The 19,779-nt window shown below is 40.5% G+C and overlaps 1 protein-coding gene across 1 annotated transcript; it reads right to left on the reverse strand.

Annotated features, from left to right (window-relative positions):
- Positions 1 to 949: 949 nt before the first annotated feature.
- On the reverse strand, positions 950 to 8,627 carry C12H20orf85 (chromosome 12 C20orf85 homolog). Its single transcript, XM_054045382.1, has 4 exons — positions 8,566 to 8,627; positions 6,918 to 6,999; positions 4,908 to 5,006; positions 950 to 1,105 (listed from the first exon to the last, which is right to left on the reverse strand). Exons 1-4 carry the CDS (start codon positions 8,625 to 8,627, stop codon positions 950 to 952), a joined length of 399 nt encoding a protein of 132 aa, XP_053901357.1.
- Between the last annotated feature and the right edge of the window lie 11,152 nt (positions 8,628 to 19,779).

The raw sequence follows: 19,779 nt of genomic DNA on the forward strand, positions 1-19,779 counted from the left end.
CTGTGTTTGCCCCGCCCTGATCCAGGGCCTGGGCTTTGAACTCTTTGCTCGCTCAGCCCCTGAAAACAAGGGCCTGAGCCTAACTGTGTTTGCCCCGCCCTGATCCAGGGCCTGGGCTCTGAACTATTTGCTCGCTCAGCCCCTGCAAACAAGGGCCTGAGCCTAACTGTGTTTGCCCCGCCCTGATCCAGGGCCTGGGCTTTGAACTCTTTGCTCGCTCAGCCCCTGAAAACAAGGGCCTGAGCCTAACTGTGTTTGCCCCGCCCTGATCCAGGGCCTGGGCTCTGAACTATTTGCTCGCTCAGCCCCTGCAGTCAAGGGCCTGAGCTTTAACTGTGGTTGCTCCGACTCTGCACTAAAGAGCCGGAGTTTCGGGACTAACTGACTACTTGTTCCCACAGTAGTGAGTCGGTGTGGCTCCCCTCCTGTCCGGAAGGGTCGAGCCCCGGCTAGGACCGACTACACAGCTCAACAGGGATCCACTAAATAACACAAATGTGTTCATTACACAAACTACCTATAAAGCATACACAATGCAATATACAATGTATTTAGTAATTTATGGCTTAGTTACACATCTGACTCACCAGCACAGTCATAGATGAGTTGTAATGCAGACAATTAGAAGGGTGCTACTTAAATAATCTTCCTAAGATTCTTTTACAGGAAAACTTATTGCAGAATATAAGGTGTTTAAATTAGAGCTGCTTTCCTGGATAAAACATTCCAAAATGTGCACTAACAGTATGTATACAGTAGACTTCAATAAAACAGTAATAACTGACATGCTACATTTCTCACATATACCTCTCACCTAATCTATTCCTGACATTATGCACAAACATTTATCCTCTAATATCAATTTATGCAAATCTGACATTTGTTCTACTGAATATTAACTTAGATTAAGAAAAAATGGCTCAATATGCCTATTCATTATTTCTTAATGTCAATCAGAGGGTTCATCAGGCCACTTCAGATCCTTGTGAAAGGCACCTTTGCAGCTTCTGATCTGATAATAACGTTCAAGTTCCAGTCCTGGCACAGATGATCTCCAGCCAATAAATCCTTGAGTTGTTTTAGGGATTGGAGGAGATGGGTAGACCTGAAATAAGAGTAAATAAATAAAATTAAGTATATTTATTGTCCATTTCTATTGTACTGCCATGCAACATGCTCTTTTGTATTCTAGTGTTGATGGAATGGACAATTTTTTTTCAAATAGTTTTTTTTTTTTAATGAAAATTGATGAATACTAATACTACTTCAAAGTTTAAGTGAATTCTGTCTTTAAAGTAGTGCCAATTATATGCTGTGCCATCCTGCATAGTGCTGAATAACCTTCAACTTCCAAGAGTTGACTAGCACCCTACCGGATTGAGCCCATAATACAGAGGTCATCATTAAAAAGCATCTAGAATATTTTGGGGGCCCATTCTACAGCAAGCTATGTTGAAAATATTTTTAATAGCAATGGAAAATATTAAAAGGTTCTGGTTAAGCGATTGGTTTTTTTTTTTTGACCAACAGGCTTAAAAATTATTGTAATGCCTAAATCAGTGTGTATGGAAGAAAATAAGCTAGTTCCAAAGGTAATAAACAAGAGGTAATCAGAAGTTAAAAGGAAAGCATTCCATTTGCCATCCAATCCTCAGTTTTTATCAACATACATCTGATTTTTCAAGTTTTCTCTACTATTGAAAGGCACCTTAAGCAAAAAGAAGAGTATGAAAATTAGCTTTAACTTAATTTGGCAGGAAAGACTTAAGTGTTTAATATATTTTAGATTATAGCGTCTCATCATTATCTTTGTTTAATAAATTACTAGAGCCTTTGTTTGGTTTTCACTGTTAGAAGCAAAATTTAAGCCAATGCTTTAATTGTTTCCCAACTATCAAATATTAAAATAATCTCTGGGTAGGTAACATTTCTAAACAAGGGAAGCAGACATTTTGGTACCAAATTGGATGTAACATAGCAAAGAAATAATAGTTCTAAGGCCAAACGCTGAAGCTATTACTGAAGCTGGCTCTTGCACCGAGAACTACTTATCCTTTAAAGTCTGTTTCTAGCATAAAAGATGGTTCTGCATCAAGTTAATCAGTAAGAAGGAAACAAAACAAAAGCCAGCGTTCTCCGATCACTGACTGCGCTGCTTACTTTGGCTGAATCAGCCTACTAAGGCACATTAGAAGTGCTCTCTGTTGTACCACTTTAACATCTGGGGACTTACTCAGTAGAGAAATACACAGGGAGAGAACCATGTTTCAGTTTATTCTTTTGCCAGAGTTGTTTTGCTTTGTTCCTGGGCCAAGACTGAAAAATGTTTTTGATATTTAGGTGGAGCACGTCCTTTGAAGAGATGATTTTCTATTGCCATAAACGCCACCCACTGAGCAGGATAATGGCGAAAACAATGTCCCACCTCTATTCTGCAGGAAAGAGAAGGGGACGAGAAGGCAAGGGGATTGCATGTCTAACCCAGCCAAAGGAACGGACATGTCATTACTGTGCATTGCCATGAGAGAGAGCAAATGGGATCATTTCAAATCACCGATTTAGAAACCATGAATATGGATCTTCATGTAAAAGGATGAACTGCTGCATAGATCCCAAACTAATTCTTGCTCTCCTTGGCAAAGGTCAAATCTGAAGCCTTGGCCTCTGTTTCTGTGCACACACCATTGGCTGCACATGCTAATCTTGCAACTGAGTGACCAACTGTCGAATTTGTAATACACACGTTGAATGCCCAAGACAGGTGCAGGTGCAATTACTTGTGCCTACAAATTAAGGGTAGGTCCACCCTGCAGCTAAGAAGTGTAATTCACAGCTCAGGTAGCTGCGTGTGCACTAGCTCTGCTCGAGCTAGCATGCTAAAAGAAGCAATATGGTCACAGCGGCATGGGTGGCAGCTCAGGCTAGCTGCCTGGGTATAACCCCGTCCAAGATATGTACTCGGACAGCTCGCCCGAGCCGCCAATCATGCTGCTATGGCCACAGTTATTTTTTGTGCACTAGCTCAAGCAGAGCCTGTGAGAGTGCGTCTAACCGAGCTTCACATCTTCCAGCTGCTGTGTAGGCATACCCTAAAAGTGCAGACATAGGTAAGCTTGGCTCTGACTTGAATATTTGGACTTACAACATGATTTAAGAATGTGAAGCTCTAACAGCAGAAAGGGTGGCACTTTTCCAATTCTAACATTCTGCACTAACTTTTTCTTTAAGTTTCAGTTATTTTGATTTTGATAGCAGCTTTGTGGCTTATTATTTTTGTAAATCCTTTAAAAAATTTTTTTTCCACCAAGAAGTGGGGTTTCTAATGTTACTTTCTTCCATAATATGGTACGCATCTCAATAGAGATATTGTCTCATGGACTAACCTCCCCTCCCATTGGCAATCGCATGACCCCCAGCTCACCACCTGTTTCTGACTGAGTATCCTGCTCACTGGCAATTAGCAGTTACTTAATTGCTTACATGGAAGAGAAATATTAAGAAATTGAATGTATTGTTGGCTTCTTTAATATGAGCCAACAGCAGGAACCAAGAACAGCCAATACCATGTCACAAGTCAGCTCTCAGCAGACCACCAGTGATCAATGGATCTACTGCTATAAGGAAAAGGCTACAATAACCAAGCCAAAGGAGGAAGAAGAATTCACTTCCTAGTTACAGACACTGATGCAATGTTACAGCAGATTCTGTAGTAGTACTGATAGAGAGACAGGTATTCATAGCTCTTTATAGATATATGAAACAGGAGCGCTCTCCCAAGGAAATTATGATATAAGGCCCTGACTTAAAGAAATCTGCCCATGCCATCTTTTACTCCAGCACAGTTCTGGTCAGTTCAGTGGGGTGAAATAAGGGTCTGTGGCGGTGGATGTCTTTGTAGGATTGGGGCTTATGGGGCTTTCAATCCTTATTCACACAAGTAATCCCTTTAAAGCCCCGGGGGTCTCTGTAAATTCTACTATCTATTAACCTAGCAGCTGCCAAATGTCTTCCGTTGGTGCCCTCTTGAAAAGGATGAGTGAGAGTCTTCTCACATTACAGGTTGGCACCATTGCCACCAATTTTATTCTGCCCATTTTCTCTTCTGTTCTCTTCTGCCTTTTAATCTTTCCCTTCTCATGTGCTTTTATTTTTGCTTTGTTTTGTGGCTACATGCTGCTCTTTTGGCTACTGAGCAGAAGATTGCCTGGGTGGGGACATCCACTTGAAGTACAAACACTGTACAATTATGAATTAAACAATGTGCCAGGTTCCACTGTCAGAAACAGGTGTGTGTACAACTCCCACTGGCATTCAGGAATATGAGTAGCAACGACCTGCTAGAAAACCAAATTGCTGAATCATCAGTTAGAATATAGCCCAGTAGGAGTAGCAAGAAAATCTAATTTGTGCCACTAAGAGGGCTTAAAATAAATAAAATCCAGAAAAAATGATTTGTTTCAATAAAGACAGAGTAAGGATTTGTTTTTACAATGTTGAAGTTGAAAAATGGCTCTTAAAAATGGGTTATGATACATCTTGAAATCATTGAGAGATGGAGGGGGCGAGGGGACTCCATAGAGCACCTTATAAATACTACTCCCCCCTCCTCCCCACATTAGATGACTGATCTGATACTATATAAACCTTATGTTACACAGAAGGTTAAAGAGGAGGTGCTTTACCATAACAGTTGATTGTTGTACAGTGAAACCCATAGTAACAACCACATCTAAAGAGAAATTCCCTGGCTTAAGCGAACCCTTTAAAGTATCCCTGAGGTTTCCAATACAATTTAGTCTGACCTTTAGTGGAAGACCCACCTCTACAAGGTGACTGACTTTTAGCCCTTGGGTGGCTGCTTAAGACCGATTTAACCTATATTGCCATTTTTAACTCTATTGTCTAACCTTAATATATTTTTCCACTGGTGTTACAGGTCGGATTTGTAAATGTTCTGGAAGCTCTATCTTAGGCTTAGTGGGTTCTTTCCTTTCGTCTTTTATCAACTAAAAATAGAATATCAACATTAATCAAAAATTAACACTTCAGGCTAAGAAATGTGTTGTCCTAGCATTTTAATAGCTGATCTCTAAACCATTCCCATCACTATGGTATCTGTGCACTGTGTTCTTGGCCCCCAATACAGGACTATTTATTATACAGCTTTGGAAGCTGTTCTAATGCACTTTTCAGTTTCAGAAAGGGCTTTAATTCTGAATTGAAGACAGGCTGAATTTTGCTGAGCGCCCTCAACTCTCACTTACTTCACTGAATCGAAGACACCTGCACATTTGTTTTGTGTGACAATAAACTAAAAATTCGTAATAAAAGTGCCAAATACATTTGCAATATACAGCGAATAGTAGTATATGGCATTAAACATATTGGTTAAAGCTTATATCATGCTTTTCATCTGTAGATCTCCAAGTGCTGTACAAAATGTAATTTACCCTGTTTGTAAAGAAGGGATACTGAAACCCAGAGGGCCAGATTTTCAAAGGTACATAGGCACCTAAAGATGTAGATTGACAATAGGACTTAGGCACCTATCCTTCTTAGGCACTTTTGAAAATCCCACTAGGCATCTATTTGCATCTCCAAGAGTCTAAGTACCTTTGAAAATCTGACCCAAAGAGATTAAGAGTCTTGTCCAAAGTCACACAAATCAGTGGCAGAGTTGGGAACAGAATCCACATGCCCTGCCATCCAATCCATGCTCTAACCATTGGATCATAATATATAAACTTGCAACGCTGCAGCCCCTTTCTGTTATTGCTGCTTGTGTTCACATTTGTTACAATTTGTTTTAGGTGCACTTAATCATTCTTTCAAGCCATTCAATACAGGAAATATTATGCAGAAACTAGTCTCACAGAGAAGATCGTATCAGATAGTCAATTAAATTCAGTAAAATATGAGTCACTTAATCTGCATCCTGTAATGTTTAAATATACAGGCCATGAACCTCTTCCCATTTAAACCAGTGGGAGGTTTGCCATTAAATTCAGTGGCAACATTAACCCTATTTCAGTAGAGATTATTTTAGCACATGGTAAAATTCCTTACTAAAAATTAAATTAGCTAAATCCTTGCCCTCCTTCCATTTTAAAAGCATCTCATAGACAAACAAAGGGGAAATATTCTCCTGTCAGTGCATCTAGTTCTGGTCAGCACCACTGAGAGTGATGTGCATCAAGAGAAATATTAGAATATGTGCAACATACAAAGTACAACTTGTCATATTTTATTCTGAAAGAAACTGGAACTATCACCTTAAAAGAACCCCATTTGTTAGTACTCCTACAAATAGGGCTCCAAGTTATCAGTGCTTATCTATACTTATATGCTCCATTCATGTTGTCTGCAAAAGAAGACCAAGATTCTTTGAAGAAATATATTTTGCTGCTAGAGAGACCTTAGTCAAGTCCTGCCATTCCAGCCCCAATTAGGGGGATTGGATTGGGGCTGGGTAGATAGCCTGATGCTTGTTTGATAACTGACCATGGCTGCCAGCCTCGTTAGCAGGAGCTATAAGGCTGGGAGGAAGGGAGAGGAGAGGAGAGGGCAGAGACGGGCCCGGATCGGATCGGACCGGACCCGACCCGACCCAACCCAGTCTGTTGCTGGCCAGGTCTGTGGTAGGCTAAACTGCTGTAAAAAGGCTGGATATAGTTGGGAACTGGTGGTGGGGACTTGATCACAAATAAAGAGCATGGGTGTTGCACCAACCTGAAGTCCCCCTGAGAAGAGGGGGAGAAGGGCTGAACCAGAGGGGCACGGTGTGCAGCCTGTTACAGCTTGGCTTTCAATAATAATGATTCTAAACTGGGACATCTTAACTGAAAGTTGTACCTAGCTATTCTGGGTATACTATTCAAGTAAATTTCATACACATACTACATCAAATTTAGTTTTACCTCCTCAAAAGGTGTTGTTAAAAATCCCCATTTGATGGACCATTTCTTTGCAGCTTCAAACTCAGTTTCAACGTGGTATTTCCTGAAGCAGACAGAAATTATGTTTGAAAACTCTTTCCCAGTTATCATTAAAATAAAAATTCTAGTCACAAAACACAATTTAGGATGATGAGAAATGTAAATTATTAAGTTGTAGTCCCCCCAACTTAAACCAGAAGTATCTGTATTAAAAATGTAAGGCTCAAGAAGTCTCAGCCAAGGATCTTATCAGAGAAAAGTAAGACTGAATATGTCCCCTGCTAAATTAGATTCATGTTTAGAATTCATGCTCAGATGAAGTCTCAGAAACATAATCATTTGGGAATCCTGACTCAATAACACTGGCAGATTTTGTTACAGTAGTGGCCAGTAATCCATGGAAAAAGTGACTCTATGAACCTGTCAATGAGAACAGACCTGATTTCATATTTCATATGTCTCAATTAACCAAATATACCTGTTAAGAATGAACTACAGATAAACTAATTTAATAAACACACACCAAAATAACTATGACCATTGCTTAGACTTTAAGCAAAAACTCTGCTCAGAATTGCATTTACTACACTTCTTGTTGACCATTCATTTATTTTTTTCTTACCTTAAGAAAAAGGACTTTACTTGCTATTTTTCCCAATTACTATTGGTACCTGCCACTCCACATCACGCACATATACATGAGAAAAATGGGTGTAACAAGAATCATACCAATGACTGCGGAGTGCTGAGTGTATTGATGAATGAAATTCATATGCAGCCCACCTCACATTCATGTCTCATCAGCTTAGCTTTTCTGTTCAGGACTGTACTTGCTACGTTTTTTTTTAAATTAAAACAGGTATTTAATTTCACAGAGACATCAAAGCTTTTCAAGAGTTTTACACGGTATAACACTTATCAGGCAAAATCTGTCATATATATTCAGAGATGAGAGAAAATAGAGAGAGAAGGAAGGGAATATTAACAAAGGCAGTGCTATATATAATAGGCCATTTAGATAAATAAGTATTTATCAGGAAACCCGAGAGCCCCGAGGTCAGTGGAATCAGTGATGGGAGGAAATGAGGATTGGGATAGGGAAGGTCATTAGGATAAGGTCCTGGGAATGGGCATGAGAGGGGGAAAGGTGTGCAATGTGTTTGAGGCTACAGGAGGGGAGGCATGGGTACCAGAACTGTGTCTGCAGGATTGGGGCCAGGAGCCATGTGGGATGGGGTGAGCCATGTGGTAGGGTGTGTGTGTGTTGGGGTGGGCTTCTTGTGCGGGGAGGGGGTTGTGTCTAGAATTGAAGCTGGTATAGAGGCCACAGGGTGAGAGGAGAAGTTTAGGGGATGGGGCTTTGGAGTTGGAAAGAGGGGGTTGGAGACCGCAGTGGAGGGGGGAGATTGGGGTAGAGACCCAGGAGGGGGGGTCAAAGCAAGGGGTTGGGGGAGGAGATTCGGGGGGTGACCCAGGGTGGGGGGAGTTGGAGCGAGGGAGTGGGGGAGGATTTTTGGGTCGTGACACGAGGGGGGGGGGCGAGCCAGAATGAGGATTGGGATGGGGGGCAGGAGATTCAGTAGTGACTTGGAGGGGGCGAGTCAGAGTGAGAGGAGTGGGGGGACCTTACCAGATATTATCCTGAGCCACAAAGTTGAATTGCTGGGTGGGGTTGGTGCTTCTCTGTGCCATGGCTCACCCCTGCCCCCACTAGCGCCCCCTAGCGGCTGGGCTGAGCCCTCCAGCGGCTCCGGTACAGCCTGATGCCTGGGACTGAGCCAGCCTGGCCCTGCCCTTTGCCATCTCAGGCGTTGCTAGGAGACGGCGGCATGTTCAGGCTCCAGGGAGGAGTGAATAAGGCCTGGCACCCGGTTCCCAGGCTACCGCTGCCTCTCCCTGTAACGAGCCCCCTAGAGCCTGCTGCTTGGATCTCCCCTTTTCCCAGGACCCCAACCCATAGCTGTGATCCTCAATACATCTCAGCAGCTTCCCTCCTCCTGCAGCACCTAGCCCTAACCCAGCTCCTCAGCACCTCCCCTGACCCCCCACACTCTGATCACTCCCAAATCCAGCTCAGCATCTTCCCTCCTCAACACACAGTGTCCTACCCCCAGTCACCAAGCAATAGCCCTCCAAGTCCAGAGGTTGCTGAGAGAGAACAGCATTTCCAAAACCTCAGGTCGCAGCCCGGGAGTCACCGAAAGCTATAACCCCCACAAAAAGCCACCCCAAGCCCACACACCACTGAAACTCATAGCCCCAAAGCCGGAAAGCCAGCAGTCCCCACAGAAAACCACTCTAAAACTTTGCCTTCCTATTCCAGAAACCATTGAGAACCACGCCCCCTTCAATGCCCCCAAACGACTGATAGGGCTCAGTGCCTTCCCAAAAGAAGCCTGAACCACCAACCGTAATCACTGTTAGTCCTTACCCCCTCAAGACCCACATTACCACCCTAAATCCCAAAATCATTTTTAGCACATGCCAGCCTTCCGTTTTAATTTCCCCAGAATATTGACTATCTGCTCTATCTCCATCCTTTATGTATTTCAAAGGGAACAAAAATGTATGGGCATGATTTTTTATTTATTATTATTTATATTGCAGTGGGATCTAGGAACCCCTGTCACGGATAAAGACCCTATTGTGCTGTGCAAACACAGAACCAAAAGGTGAGCCCTGCCCCAAAGAATTTACAATCCAGCTAATGCAATCTATTGTCCTGGTGGTGTATATAGCTTTTCACTGTTGGCAGGTACACCACCGCCACCCACCTCCCCAAAACACAGTGACCCCTGACACAGCTCTGCAAAACAATGCAATTAAGGAACACCGGGATTATTACTACTTAATTGTGGTGCTTTCTGAATAGCAACATAAACAGGTGTCATGATCCAGCTTTAGAAAGCCTTTGGTTGTGCAAGCGTCCTGCATGCAACTATTAGATTTGCTAATTATTTTCATTTGACAAATGGAATTTGATGCATCAGTACATTGTCAAGGTGTAATCTGATAGGGTGTTTTCCCAGGTTCAATGGCCTGATTATTTATTCTGATGACCATTCTTGTTGTTATTCTTCCCTCCCCCTGCTCCCCAACACTCTTTTTAACAGAGTTGTAATTTGAAGTGTTTGTTATTTTACAGATGGTGTTTTTCTTCTCAGCTCCCCCTCCAAGCCCTAAAATGTGCTCGTCTTTGTGAAGAGTGGCAAAAACAAAAATGAGGGACAGAGCAAAAATAGTAGAAGAGGAATTTTAAGGGTGAGGGGGCAAATGTGGCTTTTTTGCTTCTTTATTATGTGTGAAGAAGTCCAGTAAGGATTGGTTTTGATTTTGAAGGTTTCCCACCATTCCTTGTTTACATTAGAAAGTCCACCATGGAAAATTGTAATGATTAGAGAATTAGTACCAAGGAAGTGAAACCAAATCATCTGAGGGGGAAAGGGGTTTCATTCAGACAATTTACACCTCTGTTTTTCACTTATTTTGTTAATAACTATTTAATGAAAACACCTGAGATAAAAGGTCACTTTTTTTAAGGATCCAGTAACATAGGTCCTTGAGATAAAGGCTAAAAAACTCTCAGTCTCCATTACCAAGTCATCCAATGAGTCCTTCAGCAAAACCAGGGAAGAGCATATTTGGTGATGATATTTCTAAGTTTTTTTTAAAAAAAAGGGCAGAAAAAGAAACTTTAAAAAATAAGTAGCTATGAACACCACCTTTCTGGCTCCTGTAGAAGAAGCAGCAAAAAAAACCAACCAACTCTCCCCCCCTTTTTTTTCTTTGAAGCTCACTTTTAAAATGTTGCACAGTAAGATACATTCTTTTATGTACATAAAGTTTACTACAGTCCTTCTTTCATGATTTGTTATACAAAATAATAGACTGTGAAATAGCACCATGTTTTTGTAGGGTGAAGATAGCTCCAGAAACCAGGTATATTAAAATACGTGGTTGCAACTATAAAGAAGAAAGAGTAACTAAATGTATGTATAGTAGATGGGCAAATTACAGGCTGAGAATAAATTTCTGCAGTTGCTATTAGAATAAGGTTGTTGCAAACAATATGTAAACATATCTTTTTTTAAGATGGATTCTGCTTGGATTTAGTTCCTGGTTTTGCTGGACCTATGTACAACGATCCTGTCTTGTGCAGGAGTTCTCAAACTGGTCTTTGAAGCTGCTTATTTTACTTTGTGCGACATCTCTGTCTGTATAGGTAGAACTATATGGAGCGGTTGCCTCACAGATGCTGGAATCTGCCCATGTGGAGCAGTTTGCAAGATCAGTGCATTAGTATATATGAAAGGTTATTTTCTGTTAGTTGTAGCCTGCTTTCCAGAGGATATTTTAAACTAATGAAACTAATAACAAATGAACACCTCTTCTGCACCCTTGGTAGCTGCTTCTTATATTTGTCCAGTGTTTTATATTCAAACATAATCAAGTTTGCAGACCACACCAAAATTTGGGGTATGTAGGGGGAGTAAAGAAGACATAATCAAACTACAACATGAGTTGGAAAGAGCAGTTGAGTCTGCAGACAATGGGGATTGATATTCAACATTAATAAATGCAACCTATACTCAGGGAGAGGAAATAAACAGCAGTTATAAAAAGTTAACAGTTGTCAATAGTTACCATGCAATGATGTGTGAGATTACTAACTTCCCCTAATATTTAGAATAGGTGATATCTGTGGGAATGTTGTATAGAAACCAAGTAGCCACATCCATTGTGGTAGCAATTTTTCATAATTTCCTCTTAATATTGCATTTCCCGTGTATAGTTGCTGAGGAGAAAGAGTGGAACTGGTTTAGAAGGTTGGAAAGGGAGATATTCGTAAGAATATCTTCATCTTTTATTTTAAGAATGTGCTAAAATTTGTTTACAACTTCATTGTTCTTTCTTGCTTATAAAATATATTTGAATTAATCTGATGGAAAGCTGACATATCATCTGGGGCTTTAGTGGGCCTTGTCACAAATAGCGGTGCTTCCGTAAATTTGAGGTTTTATTGAATCTAAATCAGCTTCTTTTTAATAGAAAGCAAATAGTAAAATACTCTCCCATATTCTAACTGTTAGACTTGGTTTAAATCTGAACATGCAAGTTTGTACCACAGTTAAGAATTTTTACAAGAATGATATTTTAAATTTTATTCAATTTGTAATAAGATCTTTCCCGGATGCTGTTTATTATCTTGGTAGGAATCAACTTGCTAATATGTCCAAGGTCCAGAAAGCTAGCCAATCAGTATCTGCAATGATGGATCTTAGTTCTTATTTCCTGAATTTTTTAACTCACTATCCTCCAATTCCTAGATAGTTTTGGTAAATATAAAAAGGATCTTACTTCTGATATCTGTAATGGGAAATATGTAGGCCTTTTGACAAACACAATGACTTTCCAAAATATTTTTTTTTATATTTATTTTGTTTTTTGTAGCTGTTATTTATCATGGACTGCAAACTTTTACTGGAAGGTTTGAGAAAGAAAGGACTCAACATGCTTTATGGTTATATGTGGGAACCTGAGAAAATATTTACAGCTTGCAAAAAGTTCACTATGTTCCAGTATATTAATATTTTTGGCCCTCAATCAATTTTTCAGTACAGTTTTTCTTCTTGCAGTTGCTTTATAAAACATTTCAACAACAAATAAAGCCAACTGGCTCTCTCCACTAATGTGCTTGAATAGTTTGCCTCCTTTTTGTCTGAAAACCGTTTTGTGCAATGAATTGTTAAAGCCTAATGTAGCTTTTTCACGCCATGCAACAGTTTTTTATTCATTCTGTAAAATGAATGCAGGGAGGGTATAAAACTAAACGTACCAGTTTACAAGCAATATATTCGACTGTTTAATTGCCAAGTTATTTTTTTCCTAGGGCAAGGGATCTAATGGCCTTGAATACCAAAAGACTGTAAACACCTTCAGTAGTCATTTTAGATGTACAAAAGAACTTTTATTTGTTTAGCAGAAAAATAAGCAGCACTCTGTACACCCAAAATAGCAGTTATTATTGCTCTTTGGGGTCTCCAAAATCATTAAACTACCTAAAATACAACAGCTATCTCACTTGCACCTAGGTGCCTGATTCTATACTGTGTCTAATTATCAATTACTTTAGCAATTAAATCGGTTGAGTCTCCAATCATACTCAGAAAAGGTTACTCATTGTCCTATTTAATTAGCTCCTGCTGCTTAGTCACATTTATCTCCTGGAACCTTCTTAATGTAGTCTATGCCACTGTATGGGAGAAAAATAATCTGTTAACAAAAACAACCAAAATCAGAACTTAAATTCTAAAGCACAATAAAGGAATTGCTTTAATTCTCTGTCATATGGAATGAAATTTTATATTTGAATATTAATAACTAAATTATAGCAAAACAATTTTCCTGACACCATTATTGAATGGAATCAGAGTTTTCAGATATGAGAAAGCAAATGTAAAACATGACTATAAGTTTTAGGACTTTTATAATATCCACATTTTAAAAAAAATCCTCTACATACATTTACCCCATCCAAGACTGTGCAAAAGTGTATGTGTACTTGTGAACATAATTCTAAAATGCTGGGACTGATTGTCTTCCAGATCTGAAATCCATTTATAATGTTTATCCTAAATTGATGCAAACATATTGTATTTGATGCTTTGTACAGTATTCATTGGGGGAAAGAATCTGAACTCATACACAGGAGCTTTCTGTGGGATAATCTGTTCACTGAAGTTATATGCCATGACCAGGGTTCATCTCACATGGACTCTATATAAGTAGCCCATAAGTACTATTTATGGGTGTTTTCACTCCCATCCAAGTGAACTGAGATAGATGATTATATTGTATACCTTACACTCAAGTAGTACAGATATAGACATAAAGTACTTTTCCTTTTATTGGACTCTAAAGTATCTATTCTGTAGTTTTCAGCTTCAGTTACAAAACCGGGCTTCTTATTTATAGCTAAGATTGGGTTCCCAGTTCCAATATTATACCATATCATCAACTGAAGAGGTTTTACATCACTTGCTATACTTGGCAGTAGAGACAAGAGTGTTACTATGGATGGCTTTCATCAGAGGTTAGTAATGCAAAAGAAAAGCTGTTGTTATAAAAGGAACTTTTGAGGGGCTTTATATTTTGCTAGCTCTTAGTCCGTCGGTACTTTGAATTGTTCAGGAAAAAGTGAAGTGGCAATTATAGGGCTAGATTTTTGGCCCCTGTTCTAGTTGCTTTGTGCTGTGCAAGCTGGAAAACTGCCTTAAAGGGGCAGCTGAGAATCCCCTTATATAGGGGAAGCCTCGGGTGTTGTAAAGATGATGTAGCTGTTTTACTCTCCCCACAAGTGTAGGTGGTATGTTGGGAGTAGGGAGGGGGTCTGTTGAGGGCAGGTGAACATGGAACTAGAGCTCACAGTGCTCTTGTAGATCCTGGTCTGGCAGAATAGTTGCTATGGAACTGTCCCATCTAGTACAATTTAGAAGAGCTCTTCGACCATAAATTACACTGGGGATGGTTTCAGCTCTTGGCAGATCCAGGATTGGAGCAGCATAAAGGTGGCTCAGAGACATCCTCCTCATCCATCCCCATTTTTCATGACAAAATTGTATGTGCTTCATGACCTACTGTGCTAACTCACATATATATTGTGAACAAAATCCTAAAAATGAAAATATATGAGAATATTTTTCATCTCAACAGCCTAGAATTGCTCAAGGTAGGAAGCATGTGTCACTAAGAAAAAGCTTGAATTATATGTTTGTCTTTAGCTGACATTTTTGAAACACACAATAGTAATTCTAAAAATCTGTTAGTGTATAGGCGGTATGTTTTATATAGAGAGGTAGGACTTATGTAGAATAGTTCTCTCTCTCTCTCTGGCTCTATATATCATCAGTCCAGGGGTCAGACATTTTTAATTTTTTGAAGCCTCCATTTCAAACTATAAAGTTAGGCACTTGAATGTATATGTAGGCACCTAAAAAGCGGCTTGATTTTTAGACAAGTTGAACATCCCCAGCTCCCACTGAAGTCTGTAGGAGCTGTGGGTGTTTCTGAAAATCAGGCACCTTATTCAGGTGCCTAACTATACATTTAAGGGGATAGCTCAGGGGTTTGAGCATTGGCCTGCTAAACCCAGGGTTATGAGTTCAATCCTTAAGGAGGCCACTTAGGAGTCTTGGGTAAAATCAGTATTTGGTCCTGCTAGTGAAGGCAGGGGGCTGGACTTGATGACCTTTCAAGGTCCCTTCCAGTTACAGGAGGTTTCTATTAATTATTATTTTAATCACATTTCAGAGTGTTTACCATTGGCAGTTCTGTGCCTGTTGTTGTGATATTGTTTGGGTTGTTAACAGTGTAGTACCCTAAGAGAAGAAACTGTACACATGACTTCAGCCTGTTTCACTAATGTTTTAACATTACTGTTTCAATTTAGGTACCTTAAATTGTACAGTTCTTCGTTATGATTACTATGATTTCTTTGAAGTAGACAAAATTCTATTGATGTTATAGACTGGTGGCTCCACTCCAGTATAAGCTGCTAAGACCTGTCACGTCACGAATACATTAATTAAAGCACGGAATATCCATTTTAACAATGGTCCCAATGGTGTTTATGGTACCATTTGATGGAACTCTTAATGGAACCATTAGAGTTTATGGTAACATTTGGAGCTGTCACCATCTTAATGTGACTGTAATGATGCCATTGCTTTGAACAATGTTGTCTTCACTTTCTCAATGATTAACTGTTCTTTTTCTGTCCATAAAATGACACTGACAACAGCAGTCTTTTGCAGGCTTTCATGCTGCTGAAGCTGGAATAATTTTAAATTGAATTTGGACATTTGTAAATAACTTTGCAATTTCCATGGATGCTTCAGAGGTCACAAAGGCATACTAGATTTTGGCTCTTACCCCCAGAGGGGTACGCATATCTATAATCTGGTTGACAGAACATCCATGTGTAGATTATTTCTTCCAACAGCATAGGGGACTCTGCATACGTGGCGCTTTGCATGAAAGCATGGCCCTTGACTCTTCAACAGGGCTGGCTCCAGGCACCAGCTGAGCAAGCTGGTGCTTGGGGCGGCAGATTGTTGGAGGCGGCATTCTGCCTAATCCTAGGGTGGCACGGCCGCTTTTATTATTATTATTTTTTTGTTCTTGTTCCGCTCTGGCCGCCCTGTAGGGGGCGGCAACGCAGAGAACCAGAGTGCCCTGCAGGGCAGTCCTCTTCCTTCCCTCCCCGCCGACCGGAGCAGAGCCCTCGCGGCAGGTGGCAGGAGGCAGCGGAGTGGGAGGGGCCGCGTGGCAGCTCTGGACGCCTCCTTCTCTCTCTCTCCCGCCCGCTCCCTCACCCTTCCCCCCCCAGCCAGTCCTCCTGCACCCGTGCTCTGGACACACCGCAGTTTTTTTTTTTTTTTTTTTGCTTTGCCGTTCTGGCCGCCCTGTTTTTTTTTTTTGCTTGGGGTGGCCAAAAAGCCAGAGCCGGCCCTGCTCTTCAACCCTATCCCTGAACACGGTTCCCAAATCATGTTGCAAAGAGCCTGCATAATGATCTTTCACTGAGATTTGAAGGAAGACAGAACATGGGCAGCCAACTTCCAGCCTGTGCTTGGTGAGGATTATTTTTGTTGGTGCCTAAAGGCAACACTTGTAAGAATAGGTTTCAGAGTAGCAGCCGTGTTAGTCTGTATCTGCAAAAAGAACAGGAGTACTTGTGGCACCTTAGAGACTAACAAATTTATTAGAGCATAAGCTTTCGTATATATGCATCCGAAGAAGTGGGCTGTAGTCCACGAAAGCTTATGCTCTAATAAATTTGTTAGTCTCTAAGGTGCCACAAGTACTTATAAGAATATTGCTCACACATGCTAGAGTACCTAGGCATAAGAGCATGAATTAAGGATGAAGTGAGAAGATTTAACTATGAATTTGTTGAATTAGATGGTTTGAAATCAAACTCTTAATGTTATTTCAAAGTAGTTTTCTGTGTCTCATACAGTGCAAGTTTCAAATCAGGAGAGAGTTACCTTTTTTTTGTATGTGTGTGTTAGTCAGAGAGTCTAAGACATTTTAATAGCTTTCATATTCCACTCTTCAAATATATTATTGCAGCACAATAGTTTCTTTGCATGAGAATTGCTTAAATGATTCAAAATGGATTGAAAAATATATTTCAGGTTTTAATTTTATGCACAGAACTTTAATGAGCAGTGCCCCTTCGAGACTTGCTGTCAGTTTAACATATTCACAATAATCTCAACACAGATGTTATTCCATCTAAATCCTTTTAGAGGGAAGAAACTGGTAATTTTTCCTTGGAGGATGTCAGAAAATATATTATTGTTGAAATTACATCTTGATCCCAGAATGCTATGTAAAATATCATTGCTAGGAAGAATAAATAGCACTTTGTTTCTGAAGTAATATGCATGTGAAACTTTTTCTGAGTCTCCTGTAAACGTAAAAACAAGTGATCTTCATTTTGTTAGTCTCGTGCTGTTTTGCTTCCCTTATGGATGATCATAGGCAGTGATGGATTTCAGCATCTAATTTTCTTCTAATTTAAGGAAACGTGTTATTAGCTTCAGATTTTCCTACACACAAATGGCACCTGTAGCATGGTGAAGTTATCATCAGCCCTGTCTGTCTAGCTATATCTCACTGGGCATACTTTGAGCAAGTAAATTAGAAATATTTGATAAAAATGAAACTCTAAATTACTAATTTTTTGTTGCAAGTAATTAAAATTTATTTCCTCTGGAACACATGAACAAATACACTTCAGTTCTGTCCTGAGTCCTGGGATGTATCAATGTTCTCTTTCCACTCAGAACATAAGAATGGCCATAGTGGGTCAGACCAGTGGTCCATCTATCCCAGTATCCTGTCTTCTGTCCTCCGTAAACTTATCTAATTCTTTTTTGAATGCAGTCATACTTTTGGCCTTCACAGCTTCCCATGGCAATGAGTTCTACAGGTTGACTCTGTGTGGTGTGAAGAAGTACTTCCTTTTGTTTATTTTAAACATGCTGTCTGTTATTCTTATCGGGCAACCTCTGATTCTTGTGTTATGTGAAGGGGTAAATAACACTTCCTTATTCACTTTCTCCATTCCATTCATAATTTTATAGACCTCTATCATATTACCCCCATGTCATCTCTTTTCTAAAACAAACAGCCCCTGCCTTTTAAATCAGTGGTTCTCAAACTAGGGCTGCCACTTGTTCAGGGAAAGCCCCTGGTGGGCTGGGCCGGTTTGTTTACCTGCCGCATCCGCAGGTTTGGCCAATCGCGGCTCCCACTGGCCGCAGTTCGCTGCTCCAGGCCAATGGGGGCTGCAGGAAGGATGGCCAGCACATCTCTTGGCCCACGCTGCGGCCTGTGCCACTTCCTGCAGCCCCCATTGGCCTGGAGTGGCGAACCACTACCAGCGGGAGCTGCGATCGGCTGAACCTGTGGACGTGGCAGGTAAACAAACCGGCCCGGCCCGCCAGGGGCTTTCCCTGAACAAGCGGCAGCCCTAGTTTGAGAACCACTGTTTTAAATCTCTCTTCATATGGAAGCTGTTTCATACTCCAGTCATTTTTGTTGCCCCTCTCTGCATCTTTTCCAATTCTAATATATTTTTCTGGAGACAGAGAGTGACCAGAACTACACAGTATACCAGGTGTGCGTGTACTATGAATTTATATAGTGGCATTATGATATTATCTGTTTTATTATATATCCCTTTCTTAATGGTTCCTAACATTCTGTTAGCTTTTTTGACTTCTGCTGCACATTGAGCAGATGTTTTCAGAGAACTCTCCACAATGACTCCAATATCTGTTTCTTGAGTCGTAACAGCTAATTTAGACCCAGTCATTTTGTATGTATAGCTGGGATTATTTTTTACGATGTGGATTACTTTGCGCTTATCAACATTGAATTTCATCTGCTATTTTCTTGCCCATTTAGTTTAATGAGATCCCTTTGTAATTTTCAGGCAGCTTTGGACTTCACTATCTTGAGTAATTTTGTGTTGTCTGAAAATTTTGCCACCTCACTGTTCCCTCCCTTTTCCAGATCATTTATCAATATGTTGAACAGCACAGGTCCCAGTAAAGATCCTTGAGGGACCCGCTATTTACTACTCTCCACTATGACAACTTATCACTTATTCCTACCCTTTCTTATCTTTTAACCAGTTACTTATCCAGGGGAGGACTTTCCATGACTGCTTAGTTTGCTTAAGAGCCTTTGGTGAGGGACCTTGTCAAAGGCTTTCTGAAAGTCCAAGTAAACTATATCGACTGGATAACCGTTGTACACATGCTTGTTGCCACCCTCAAAGAATTATGATAGATTGGTGAGACATCCTACTCTGCTTGCTCTCTTACACATTAGTTTCTAAATAGCTTCCATTATATTATATCGATGCAACTGTATTGTCTCTGTCAGCAGGGTTGGAGAATGAGGTTGAAGTCAATGGTGTTACAAAGGTAGTACAGGACAGAATTTAGTCTTCTGAGACTGGACCAAGATATCCCCGTTTCTGGAATCTTAATATTGGTAGAACTCTTGTTGTTTCACTTTAGATGACACACATGTTGATGTGGGGTTGGCTCCAGTGGAGAGGCTTTATCTTACCCGTCTAATGTGTTTTAGGGCTTACTGTAGTGCCCATCACTGCAGTAACAAAAGGTTAGATCAACAAAGGGACTGAGGCATTGCAAAAGAGGCACTTAGGGATAGATCCACAAATGAGCCTCCGCGACTAAGTGCTGCACAGGTAAATTAGAACAGCATTATGTGGGGTCCATGGTGGACTTCATGGAGTATT

Source organism: Malaclemys terrapin, chromosome 12 (assembly GCF_027887155.1).
Source record: "Malaclemys terrapin pileata isolate rMalTer1 chromosome 12, rMalTer1.hap1, whole genome shotgun sequence".
Lineage (NCBI taxonomy): Eukaryota > Metazoa > Chordata > Testudines > Emydidae > Malaclemys > Malaclemys terrapin.

Excerpts from the sequence above, each read along its gene's own strand:
- C12H20orf85 (XM_054045382.1), bottom strand. The coding sequence starts at position 8,627 with ATGGCACAGAGAAGCACCAACCCCACCCAGCAATTCAACTTTGTGGCT. Across the intron at positions 7,000-8,565 it reads GTGGCTCAGGATAATATCTG|GAAATACCACGTTGAAACTG; the intron begins GTAAGGTCCCCC and ends TGTCTGCTTCAG. Across the intron at positions 5,007-6,917 it reads TAACAACACCTTTTGAGGAG|TTGATAAAAGACGAAAGGAA; the intron begins GTAAAACTAAAT and ends TTCTATTTTTAG.